At 44.5% G+C, this 13,567-nt stretch overlaps 1 protein-coding gene across 6 annotated transcripts in view; it reads left to right on the forward strand.

Annotated features, from left to right (window-relative positions):
• The window catches only part of SLC25A26 (solute carrier family 25 member 26), a 183,737-nt gene extending 175,864 nt beyond the window's left edge, over positions 1 to 7,873 (forward strand). For all 6 annotated transcript variants that reach the window (XR_012083472.2, XM_072989403.2, XM_072989405.2 and 3 more), the window contains one exon: positions 6,975 to 7,873. Coding sequence is in view for 5 of the 6 variants with exons in the window: in XM_072989401.2 (XP_072845502.2) it covers positions 6,975 to 7,132 (158 nt within the window). In the remaining variant the exon portion in view is untranslated. The remainder of the gene's footprint in view (positions 1 to 6,974) is intronic.
• Positions 7,874 to 13,567: the final 5,694 nt, after the last annotated feature.

The following is a 13,567-nucleotide window of genomic DNA, read 5'->3' on the forward strand; positions in this document are numbered from 1 at the left end:
CTGTGTGGCTGTCCTTCCATGGCAGAATTGCGAGAATTTTCAGGGATATGTACTCTATTATGCTTTCGGGTTATTCCAAAAGCATCACTCATATGCTTTATTCCTCAGATGTTAGCGTATTATTTAGGACTCCAGAAGGTTTGGCTGAGTGGTTAAGCTTTCATGCTTCCCCCCCTCCTTCTTAGAATTCCTTTCTTGTGCAGTCTCAACATAATACTCTTTTACATGATTGCACAATAAGGTTTTGGACTGAACATTCACTGAGCTTGTTGTTTTAATGCTGCCCCCTTTATGCTTGCTTTATGTTCTACTATTGTAAGCTGGATAGCCTGAGTTGGAAGTCTTGAGTTTTGTAAGCTGCATTTAGTTGACCTGATGGGAGGGAAAAAAGGGCAAAGGATATTTTTAAAGCAATTAAAAAGATAAATTACTTAAGGGTAGAAATTTGTTTTGTGGCTTGGTTTTAGAGCAAAGCCTCAATTTGTGGCACTCATCCCCAAGAGAGCTTTATTTACTATCCAAACTTTCTGCTGTTGGAATGGAGAAGAGCCATTTCAAGAATCCTAGACCACAAAAAGTAACGGCATTTTGATGGACTATCGTGGAGTCTGGCTTTGGGCAAAATGTACTTTCAACAAGTAATTCATTAGTGGTATATAATTTCAGAGTCTCAATTGTAGTTGTTTATAATTATAGTTACAATTTAAAAAACACTTTTCTGGCTCTCAAAGGTAACTAAAATTGGTACTTCTTTTAAAAAATCTGAGTGCTACAAGCCAATGGCCTATGGTGCAAAATAATGCACTCTTCTCCCAGCTACCTCATATTGCCTCACCAACCATAACAGAGCTCAATACACAGCCTGGGCGAGTAGGTGGGCCGTGGGGCTATACCCCATAACTGTGAAAGCAGCTAAACTGAGTTATTGTTGCAGTACAAAGGGGGTAAAAGTTATAATTGTGATTATAATTATGCATTACTTGGTGGAAAAGGGAGTTAATCATAACTCATTTCATCCATTCACAGAAGGGTGAGAATCAACACATGAGGAGGAAAACGTGCTAACTTCCCTAGCTCTTCCTTGCTTTCCAAGTGCGGAAAAATGACAGTCTAAAAAGGGGTGCCTCTGTTCTGTGTAGATGCTCTCAATGCAGTTAGAAACCCTGAAAAATCCACTTAAATCTCATGGACATGCTGCACACATCAAGAACGCTGACCTCTTCAGACTGCAGTCCTTCACACATAGAGAGCAATAAGAGCAGTGGACAGGTGGGGAGGAATTAGTGGTAACCCTTTGCGTGACTGTTGACTATGACCTATAAGTAAGAATTTATTCGTAAGCAATTGCTTCCAAGTTCTGGCTCTGGTCTGATTATATAGATTCCAGGATTTCAGTTTGAAAAGCTGGCTATAGAACTCACTGGACTGATTTCAGTGAAATAAACCAGGAAGGTTGTGAAATAATGGGAAGTAGGTGCAGTTGCAGCTGAACACAAATTCTGTTGAACTGACCTGAACTTAATGTCAGTTTGAGATCTCAGAACTACACACCTTTCTCATTTTGGGTATTTATTCTAGGTGACTGATATGTATCAGTCTTAATATGCAAAACCATCCGCCCAGCTACCTAAATACCTTCAGGGTTCCAAAAAAATCTTGATTGACATGCTGTTCAGTTCTTACTATCTGTTTAGTATAACTATGTAACTGTAAGCTCCATGCAATCTCTCCGAAAGGAGAACTGGCTAGCTAGGCAAACTCATGGAAAGTCTTGGAGAAGTGTGGAAATCCTTGGGACCAGGCCTGCTGCCAATTATAAATCTATTCATCAGGACAATAAAAGTGTTAGATGCTGTGCCTGCCTGAAACTTCAAGTGATGAATGCACTGTCTAATCAGTTGTTGGTTCTTAGCTAAAATATTGAGGTGTAGGCTGCAGATTGCTCTTTATTAAAACCAGAGGGCAAATTTTGCTTCCCTTTTGACACCTATGCTTTGGGCTAACACCCTGTCTCTGGGATAGAGAAGGAACTTATAGCAGCACCAGCAGCAGGCACCTTGGCACTGAACTGAGGATTATAAAAAGAAATTAAAGGGTCGTAAAACAGACATACACTTGCATTAGTTTTACACTTTTAGAAGGGTGCCTGGATAAGCTGTTTCTGACTATCAAGCACTTGGTGCTTTCCAGAACTAGTTGAGGCACTACACAGGGGCATCTCAAGCTACAAACCTGAATACCCCAAAATTTCAGGAGGGTGCCCCCCCTTGTCGTAGATACAGGCCTCCTGTGGGTTGTTTTCAGTGTCTTGTTGCTGCCATGTGAGTACTACACCTAGGAAAAAAGAGTACAGTACATCCATCCATTAAAACACCCCACTCAGGCAGTCAGTTTTCCTGAAAAGAAAAGACAGTAGAGATGAGGCCAGCCTGGCCTCCTCTGGGAGAGAGTCCCCAAATTTGGGAGCAGCCACAGAGAACATCCTGTCCTGTGTCCCCACCATCTGTGAGGGTGGTGGAACAAGAGAAAGGCCACTCCTGGTTATCTTAACCCCCATGCAGGTTAATAATGGGAGGCACAGTCGTTGAGATAGCTTGGCCCCAAGCCTTTTAGAGCTTTACAGGTTAGACCCAGCACTTTGAATTGTGCACTTTGAAGAAGCAATCGTCTAGCGAGGCACCACTGTATTTGCATATTGTAGATTTTGTAGTCAAATCTGAAATAGATATGTGTCAGCAGAAAGTCAAGGAAGGTAGTGACTAGGTGGGCTGTGTCCTCATTTTGAATTGTATTCCTAATGACCTGTAGTCTGTCTCTGTGTGGGATAGAGAGCATCTACACCCATCGTGGCTAAGATGGAGTTGTCAAGGTGGTCATAAATAGATTGCACTTTCTTTCAAAGGTCTGTAGTGTCTCCTACGTAGCTACTTGCATTGGTAGGATATGGTTTGAGGATGAAGCTCAAGTATCAAGACAGGCAACAGTGTTGATGTTGATGCTTAATACAATGGGTCTACCTAGATTGCCAGTTGGTGTATTTTTGGTAGCAGGTGGCTGGATCAGGTTCTTGTGGTGTGTCAGCCAGAATTTGGCCACATATATTCCCAGGGAAGTCTTTCATAAGGTTTTATAATCTCTTTTGATATTTGGCAGTTGGGTCTGTGGTTAGGAGTAATTTGCAGCTAAAGTAAGTCCTTGACTCAATGAAATTTATGGAGGATTTGACTCACCAAATCCCCACTGATTTTTTTGGGCTACTATAGTGCAAGTTACTAAGCTAAGTGAAAGGATTTCAGCCGTTAATAAGTTACTACTTGCGTACCCAAAGTCATTACTAGCTGCAACTAAAAGGCCACAGATGAACAATTTGTGGCAAATAAAGAAGTTAAGAGGTGGCATGTCATCTTTGCAAGAGGATATGGTGATTGAACAAGGTCAGTATCTTGATAACTGCCAGGAAAACCTTGGATTTCCACCTACGTAGACCTTTTCTGTGCCCCATGGTAGCTATAGCACAGATTGGGAAACAGTGACATATAGGAGCCAACAGTGGTTATGGGCTTGAAATGTCCCTTGCTTTTTAGCAGAGCAGTAACCTGAGCCTAAGAGGGATGTGGTGGCGCTGTGGGTTAAACCACAGAAGCCTCTGTGCTGCAAGGTCAGAAGACCAGCAGTCGTAAAATCAAATCCATGACGGGAGTGAGTTCCTATCACTTGTCCCAGTTCCTGCCAACCTAGCTGTTTGAAAGCATGCAAATGTGAGTAGATAAATAGGTACCACTATGGTGGGAAGGTAATGGCATTCCATGTCTAGTCACACTGGCCAAAGTAATTTGCAGCTAGAGTGAACCCATTGGAATGAATGAAACCTATTGAGCAGTTGAGTCATCAAATCCCCACAGATTCAGTACCCCTACTCTAGTGCAATTTGCTACAGTAAACATCAGGATTTCAGCCTCTGTCCCAACCAGGCTACTTATGCTCTCCACCAGTGGTGTGGGTACAACAGTATCTTAGACTGTAATGTTGTATACACTTCTTTGGCTAATTAAATCCTATTAATTTCCTTGGAACTTATTTCCGAGGAGCTGCTGCCTTAATAAGCTTTCATGATTTGCTGAGATGCTAGACAAGGAGGTGGGCTTTGGGATGCCGACATTTATGAACCATGCATGTGCCACCCTATTGCTTTTAATAGCTTCAGTGGAACTTACCAATACAGTAAGCAAGGTCTGCTGCAGCCCACAGAAAAGATTACAGTGAGATGCCAAGTGGGAGGAACATGAAATACTCAAGAGGGAAGCCGTTTCCTGCATTGATGGCTTTAGAGGAATTCTGAGCATGGTCTGATATGCGCCATTATCTGTGCCTCTCTTATATGGGCTTCAGTTGTGGTTTTATTGGCATGACTTTGAGATGCAGCCAGACATTAAGAGGTTGAGCATGTGAATGATACAGTCCTATGTGGCTTACTTGACGGGGGCAACTCTGATAGCAGCTAGACCACCAGTTCAGTGTGCTGGTCTCTCCAAGGAGACCTGCCTCAGCCTCTGTGGAAGGCAACGAGATTTCTTTCAAGAGCTATGATGTTTCTGCCACAAGATCTGTTCATGGAAGGTTCTGTTGGTACTTGCCATGTTACAAATTACTTGGCTTTAAAGCTATAATTATGGTAATAGAGGGAATTGCTGTCTAGTGAAACCATAAAACATTTCCATCTGCCTGCCGCAGCCCTGAAGCACAGCTCATTACCACAGAAAAGTGTAAGTGTAGCAAAGAGGTTAACGGAACACTGATTCTGACTTAGCAGTGGGTTGAGGAAGAAAGAGACAGACCAGAGGTATCTGTTGCAACATTGGTACCAGGCTGCTAAAGAGGCCTGATCCAGGGGTTTCAGTCTTAGCAAGAAGTGTGATTGATAGTACGCTTAGTGCAGGGAAACATCCATATGGATTTTTGATGGGGTGAAGTGCATGTGTGTGTGTTTAAACACACGTAGAGATGTGGATAAATTGAAGGACTATTCGCATGATGAGTAGAACAGTCCTGAATAAGGTTGTCAGTTCAGGGCCCTACTATGTGTCTTTCTAGAAATAAAGAAGCGGATTGCATCTAAGACACTTACGCTGTGGTAAAATTTTCTTAATGATCTTACAATGCCTTCAATGTGGTTTGGTTTTTTGTTATAATCTGGAAAACACATCTTCTGAGCTTGTACACGGCTCTCATTCAGAAAAAAATCCCCATCTTTTGGTTCATCTCTTCACCTGCAAGGATGCAATCATGACTGATTACTTACTGAAGTGATGGGTTTACAGTCTTCAAAGCCCCACAGTTCCTTATGGGTACGGGACATATAAAGGAAATAATCCACATATAAATGAAGAATGTGCAGAGTGTGATGTTGCCCCCATGCAGCAGCACCAGCTATTATTTGCATAGAAGGACAAAATGGCATTGATTGTTAAACGAGAGACAAAAGTGACTCCTGACAATTCTCATTTAGCAATTAAACCATCTCATATCGTGAGTTTTTCATATTCATGAATTTTTTTTGTCTGTGTGTTCTGTGCTGTCAAATCAGAACCAACTTGTAGTGACCCTGATAGGGCTTTCAAGATATTTAATATATTTAAATATTTCAAGATATTTAAGGAGTGGTTTTACCAGTTTCACTCCCCCAGTGAGTTTCCACGGCCCAAGTGGGGATTTGAACCCTGTTCTCCAGAGTCCTAGTCCGTCACTCTGTCAGCTACACCACACTGGGAATCCCATACATTTTTTAAAGGGGAAACACATGTATATCAAAGAGAGGAGACAGGGAAAATATAATTAAATTAATCTAGTTAGAATATAATGCACTCAATTAAAGACAACAGCTAGTTCTTAGTTCTGTTCTCAAGACCCATCTTCCCCACAGGTTCAAAGTGTGAACCCACTAAAAGTTGCAGGAATGGGGGGGGGGAGAGAAAAATGTGGACATCCAGCTCCAAGCATGATACAAACATCAGGGCTTTTAAATGTCAGGCAGAAACTATGGCAGGTTGCATCCAGTCTCTCAGTATTTAAATTGAGGGCAAAAGGCAAATTATTCCAGACATACAGACAAGGATGTAATTGGAGCCAGGATCCACCAGAGCTTAGCATTACAATCTGTTTCCTCTGGCACCGTTAATTGGAGATGTTTTTGCTGATCACAGGGAGAATTACCTTGTCACTCAGAGATCACAACCGTGCTCCCTAGGTCTGGAGTTGGGGGGGAGGGGGGACCTTCCCCCTTTTGACAAGGACGGGGTGGGTTCCTCTAATGTCCAGAGGGGTTTGAGGCCTCTATATGCCTTTCTTTGGGGATCTCGTTTTGATTCATGGTTCTCGGACTTGCAGAGAAAGGGTCAGGGAAAGCTGAAAGCAAAGAGCCCCTCTAAGAGGGAAAGGACAAAACAAAAATGAAAGCAAAACAAAAAGAGTCGAGCAACCCAAGACCTGGTGAGGCTTGCTGGGCATCAGGAGTGGACAAAAGGCGGCCCTCCTCTGGGTGTGGTCCAGCTTCCAGACCCATCAGGCCCTGGCCTGTGTCATTCGTGGTGAGGAACTTGGGGAGTGGCAGTCTAACAAGAACTGGAGGCCCCCTTTTGTCCACCCCATTTTCAATGGGTTTCCCTCCCTTCGGCGTGACCGCCGGTTTGAATCTGAGCAGAAGATGGGCCTGGAGAACAGAACTAAAGTGGTGTAATTCTCTTTAAGTATATGTACTGTATTTTTAATTGCATTTCCCCTGCCTCCTCTCTTGAAGGGTCAGCGAATACTGCAGCTTTCAGCCGGTAAGGCTAGAGCGCTCCTTCCGGAAGGCCGTTCCTACAGGACTTGAGGCCAGAAGGGAGGTATATCTGCGGGTCTGAGCACTGGATCCCAAATTCCACCGTGCAGCTTCCCAACAGACTTCAATAACTTTTCCCTTTCTTTCTGTCCTTCAGATTGTTTGCCGGTGTTGTCCCTCGAATATCTGCCATCAGTCTCGGAGGCTTCATCTTCCTTGGAGCGTATGACAAGATACGCAGTTTGCTGGTATGAGCTGGCTCTGGGACGCTTGAAACAAACAGCTGAGGAGCTGAATCCTGCCCCCCTCCCTTAAAGGGAGAAAGCACATTTGTGAAAGTTGTTTACTTGCTTTCCACAAATTCCACCCTTCTCTCCTTCGCCTGTCTCTGTGGCTCAGCAGCTGTTCAACAGCCTGGACTCTATTCCAACTCTTTAAACAAGAACACACACACACACATATAATTCCATTTCCCTAATATAAAATTTCTGTGTATGGAAACCCCTGTTCTCATGGTGAGCTCATTGGAAGGGAGCCTGCCAAGACAGGCAACTTTGGGGGGCCAACGACTGGCTCATTTTTATGGGCTCCAGCCTTGTGCCTGAAAGGATCATTATTAGAACTCATTTGAGAAGAATGATGTGCAAACGAGAAGAACATGGCCTGCGCAGCATGGCAGGCATTTTTTTAAAAAAGCTTTCCTTTATTTTTGTGGCACCAAAACCACTTACGACACTGAAGAGGACGCCACCGCTTGCCTCTAAAGAGAGATCAGGCCTGCTGTGCTCCAGAGGACAGGCGGAAGAAGCTCTAGGCAGGTTGCTTTTTCAAGAATGTATATATATTTTTGGGGGGTGGGGGGGGGAGCCATTTGTTTCTTGTTTGAACCCCATTTGGAAAGTTTAGACCACTGTTCATACCTGCAGGTGCATAGCAAGCATTCTTGCTTGGATAAGCAAGGCTGCCTTTTTTAATTAGACTCAGATTTCGCCAGTAAAAAGTACAATGTTGTATTATTTTACTGTCTAACAATGTTGCTTATGAAAAAGAAACAAAGCCCTGGTTTTTCTCTTCTTTTCTACCCCCTTGCTTTTACAGCCGCCACCGTCTTGCACAACATGAAAAAAGGGGAGAGGTGCAGGGTGGGGGTGGGGAACGAGCAAAGCATGAAACGGAGGAAGGGGAGTTGGTCACTGGATGAGAAAAGGCTGCAATTCCACAACCCTTTTCCTTTAAGATGGTCACTGAAAAAAATGAATGGGGATGTGAGCCTGCGATGAGCAGGGATGTTGGCAGGTCTCTGGGTCCGACTCCCAAGTCCATGTCCGAGTCTTTCGTACCAAGTCCTGAGTCTGAAGCCCCAAGTCTGAATCTCCTTTAAAAACAAGCTCTCCCCCCCCTTGAAAAAAAGGATGGGTGGGTGAGTTTCGAGTCACAAGTCGAGACTGAGTCATTGAAATAATTTGTTGTTGTTGTTTAGTCCGTAAGTTGTGTCTGACTGTTTGTGACCCCATGGACCAGAGCACGCCAGGCCCTCCTGTCTTCCACTGCCTCCCAAATTCATGTTGGTTGCTTCGCAGACACTGTCCAGTCATCTCGTCCTCTGTTGTCCCCTTCTCCTCTTGCCCTCACACTTTCCCAACATCAGGGTCTTTTCCAGGGAGTCTTCTCTTCTCATGAGATGGACAAAGTATTGGAGCCTCAGCTTCAGGATCTGTCCTAATGATAATCGTTAAAAAAAACTGGTGTGACTGAAGTCTGACAATGAACCCCATGACATGAGTGCCCATCCCTGGTGATGGTTGCTTCTTGCTAAGCTGACCTTAGAGCTGGTAAAGGTTTTAAAAGCAGCTTGTAGTGTTGTATGCAAAGCTATGTTGAGGAAAGAAAGAGAAGTGTCATTCTATATGCATGCCTTGATTTCCCCTCAAACAAGATTCTTGGGGGAACGGAGAGGGCTTAGAGTGGATCCAAACATCAGTGGGGTTTGAGTTAGTCATATAAAAACAATAAATAGGTGTCTTGTGGGCATGCATGGGCCTGCGTATGAGCAGAACTTATTTATTTAAAAATATCTAAAAATTCAGAAAGCTGTGTTGATCCATATCTGTATGTGTGTGTCCATGCATACATGCATGCATGCATATGTGAATGTACACATACTGTGCACCCCTTCAGCACAGCAATATCTAGCAAAATACCGAATCTATACTGATCACCTGGCAATCCTATACTTGGGAAGTGGCAGCCTGATATAGTGCTGGACATGCTGGATTCAGGGTAGAAAGGCCAAAAGTTTCCATGAGAAAGGAAAAGAGAGGGGTACAACACAGTCCCAAAGAGCAGGGAAAAAACCCCTCCAGTACAATGTATGCAGAGGTTTCTCCCCATGATTGCCGTCTGAAGGGAACAAGGGAGAGTCTGAAGGGTGTGGAGATTGTCAGTAAGAGACATAATCCTCCTGGCTAATCCAAAATGTCAGTGCTTTTTGCCCCATGAGTTCCATTTCTTTTCAGATGAAAGGCACAGGGAACCTTCTACTGGGAAAGGCAGATATTCTAGGGCTTCAAAAGGACAATTCTCTCGTCACCTTCACAGACGGCCTTGTCACGCTTGGAGAGGAATGCCTTCTCCTTCACTGCGTTTTCCGTGTGTCCGCTTCGCCGCACTGAGACAGAAACATTTGTTGATTTTGCTTTGAGAAGACTGTAAAGCTGTGATCTTTACTAAACTCTTGTTACAGATTTGTTCAGTTTCAAAGAAAGGGAATGTAGACCTTTTTAACACATTATTTTCATGTGTTGATAGAGCGCTTCATGAGAAGGATGCCATAGTCCCTTCACCGCCACAGATATCTGTGTTGCCCTCCGTGCATATACAATATGGGCGGCTCCTCACCAGAACCCCAGCACTCCAAAATTAAACAAACAAACCGCCAAAGTCCGAAGAGGACTCTGAAGGCACATTCAGCTGAATGCATGTACTGACCTCCTGTGATCGGAAAGCCCGACTTATTGTGGGTTCTGATCACAGGGGCTGGGAAAGTCAAATGCACTTCTAGAATCCCTTTCAGACCTTGGAATGCCACGTGCCCAGGTCTGAAAAGCCATGGAAACTGTGTTTTCTGAAACATATTCTCCCATGAGGATTGGGCTCAGGTTTACTTTTGATTGCCAGCAAATGTTTTAAATGAGTAAAATTTGAAGTACATTGTCTTCCCATGTACTTCTGCATGTGTGTTGGGGGTGGGTGGGTGCATGCCAGAATGTCGAAGACTACTTCCTCCCTGCCAGTTTTGAACCAATCCTTAGGCAACCTTGGCTTTAATATGAGGAAGAGGGTAAGTAACTCTGTTCTCCTCATAATGTTGGTGTCTTTGTTTCTACAGCAGCCTTTTCCTCTTTTCATAGGAATTCTTCAGCTGTTCCTAGAAATGAAGGTATTTCCACTTCTATATTTTGGGAAGTAAAGTGCTGGGCAAGAAGTCCCCATTACCTGCTCAAAACAGGATAGCTGCATATGCATAGGATAAGGAGGACTGGAAAAAACAGTCCTGGAGAAAAAGGGAGGACAAGTGTTGGATAAAGGGCCTCAGGGATTGACTCTGGATAAAGTGGCTTCCTCAGTTCTTTGTCATAGTCTACATGCTAGCGCAGGGAGGCTTTCTCAGAGAGCAGCCTTCAGCCACAGGTAGAGTGAGGGCAATCATAAGGCACATCACAGTTAAGTAGGAAAGGCTTTGAACCAGTAATGAGCCTTCCTGAGAAGTGAAGTAGGGATGGTGTCTGGTCTGAAAGCAAACTGAAGAGAAAGGTGCCACTCAATTGCTGGGTGATCCAGGGCATATTCCTGTCAACTGTGGAGGAATAGGACACAGCCGGGTCTTCAGCTGTTGCTGGCACTTGTGTCAGCCCAAGCAGACTAAGGAATGGGTGGTGAAGACTTCTTTATTTAATGGGACTGGCACAATGTAGTGCTGTATCCCTAACATCAGCATTGTGTGCCATCAAGTAGACTCCAATTTATTACAAGGGTTTCAGGATTTCCCAAGCATACTCAGAACTGTTAAGCATTCCTTTCTTCTTTCTTCTTGGGGGTGGGGTGGGTAGGCTTCCCTCAGACTGTCTAGCTTGCTCAAGGCTATACAGTGGTGCCCCGCTTACCCCGTTTAATGAAATCGCTTCACGATGTGTTCTTTTGCGATCGCAATTGCGATTGCAAAACGATGATTGAATGGGGTTTTTTTTTGTTTCACGATGATCGGTTCCCTGCTTCGGGAACCAATTTTTCGCTTTACAACAATCAGAAAACAGCTGATCGTCGGGTTTCATAATGGCCACCTGCTGTTCAAAATGGCTTTAGCTGTGCTTAGGACGGATTCCTCGCTGACAGGCACCAGAAAATGGCTGCCCTATGGAGGATCTTTGTTGGACACTGAGGTATTTCACCCATTGAAATACATTGAGCGGTTTTCAATGCGTTTCAATGGGCTTTTTACTTTTGCCTGACGACGATTTCGTTCTACAGTGATTTCGCTGGAATGGATTAACGTCGCCAAGCGAGGCACCACTGTACAGGGTGGCTCTTCTCTTGGGAAGCACAGTGGGGAATCAAACTCTCAATCCCTGGCTCCACAGCCAAAGTACCTAATTCAGAAAACTATCCATACTTTGTATAACAGTTTTCTTTGTGCGTTATGATATATATTTGTAGCTGGAGGATGTGTATGGATAATACTGACAGATCAGGAATACGTGGAAGAGTATGTTAACATATACGTGAAGATTACTTAGGGGAGTGGGAATAGCTGTTAGAAGGAAGTGATGTGAGTAAAAGTGTGTTTGTGGTAGGCAGTCTAAACTTCATCATTCTTCACATCTATGTAGAGTGGCCAGTGGTATAGGTTTTGACTGGACCAGACAGACAAGTTCTTAGGGGAAGTCCTTGAAGCCAATGCATGATGAGAAATGTAGGCTCTCAGGTCAGCTGTGTTCTGAAACACAAACTCAAGAGCCTGCCCTGTTTATCATGCCTTGATTCTGGGGACATCTCATTGAAACCAGATGGTTGAGTCATAAAGTGCCACTCCCTCCGCTCATTTCATGTGTAATAGCGCACACTGCAGGGAAAGGAGGTTTGGGCTTTTTAAAAACTGTCTAGGTTATGGGCCTTGCAATGGGGCAAGGCCTTGTGGGGGAAGGCAGCACCCTGTATCGGACTGCTGTGTTTTGGAATCAGTACTTTGGGCTGCCGTTTTTAATTACAGTGGTGCCTCGCTTAACGAGCGCCCCGTTTAACGAAAAAATCGCATAGCGATGGCTTTTTTGCTATCGCTTTTGCGATCGCACAACGATCTTGCCTATGGGGAAAAATCGCTTTGCGATTTTTCCCCATAGGCACCATTTTCCCCCAGCTGAGCGGCGGGAGCTTTGAAGCCCCGCCACTCAGCTGGGGGAAAATGTCGGCAGTGGGCTGCGGCCTCGGAAGGACCCCGAAGCCACCGTCCCCTGTCGACAATTCCCTTCCGAGCTCTCAAAGGGCCCCCTCCGATATTGGAGAAAGCCCTTTGAGAGCTCGGAAGGCTCTCAGCGGCGGCGGGGGAAGGGTACGGGGGTGTCGAAGGCTTCCAGGCCTTTGCCTGGAAGCCTTGCGGACACCCCCCCCTGTCCCCGCCGTCGGCAGCCTCCCCACGCCGCCTACCCTGGCCGTTCTCGGACTTCTGGAAGTCCGAGAACAGCCGGGGTAGGCAGCGCGGAGAGGCTTCAAGCTTCCCGATCCACCCCCCAGCCTGTCTCCGCCGCTTAAAGGCATCCCAATCCCACAACCCTCCCCCCGCAGCTTGGATCCGAGCCGCAGCGGCTACCCCAGCCATGGCCGGACTCTAGGGAGTCCAGCCATGGCTGAGGTAGCCGCCATGGGTCAGATCCAAGCCGCGGGGGGGGGGGGAGGGAAAAAACCGGATAATCCGTTCCAATTGGAATGGATTAACCGGTTTTCAATGCATTCCTATGGGAAATGGTGCTTCACATAACGATGTTTTCACATAACGTTTTTTTTTCTGGAACCAATTAACATCGTTATGCGAGGCACCACTGTATGAGTAACTTTTTTTTAATACTGAGGGATTCAGTGGTTGATTTGAATGAATGAATAACATTTGTCTAAATCATTTCATTTGTTTTATAATGCATTTAATTTAATGGATAAATACAATTTATTGAATTTAAAATATTCTTTGTAAATAACAATTCTGAGTGGCTAGGGGTGCATATTTCTGACTTTGCTCTCAATTACTTTATTTTAAGGACGTTGAATGATTACAGATAAAATTATTTCCGAAGTACGTTCATATTTCATTAACTGTAGAAAAGTATTCTATGAGTATTGGGAGGTTGTTAAGCTGTGTTTATTGATTTCATTATATCCCACTGTCCTCTTATACTGGCACCTGATATGTCTTCTACTATACTAGCTTTATATTTAACTCTACACGAAGGACAACAGATATATCTAATTATGACATAGCTATGCACACTAACATATAATAACATATAATATTCAGTTTTAAAGCAAAAGATCTCCTTTTTGGTAATTTCTCCTGTCCACATACTCCTTTTTGACAATGCAGCAATGGTCACATGTACCTTGGCATAAACCTTGGTTTGGAGGTTTGTGCCTGTGTGCATCACAAGTACCCTTTCCCCACCTGCCTGGTTGGCTCCCCCACTCACCACCAGGCTCACACTGCTC

This window comes from Pogona vitticeps, chromosome 2 (assembly GCF_051106095.1).
Source record: "Pogona vitticeps strain Pit_001003342236 chromosome 2, PviZW2.1, whole genome shotgun sequence".
Taxonomy (NCBI): domain Eukaryota; kingdom Metazoa; phylum Chordata; class Lepidosauria; order Squamata; family Agamidae; genus Pogona; species Pogona vitticeps.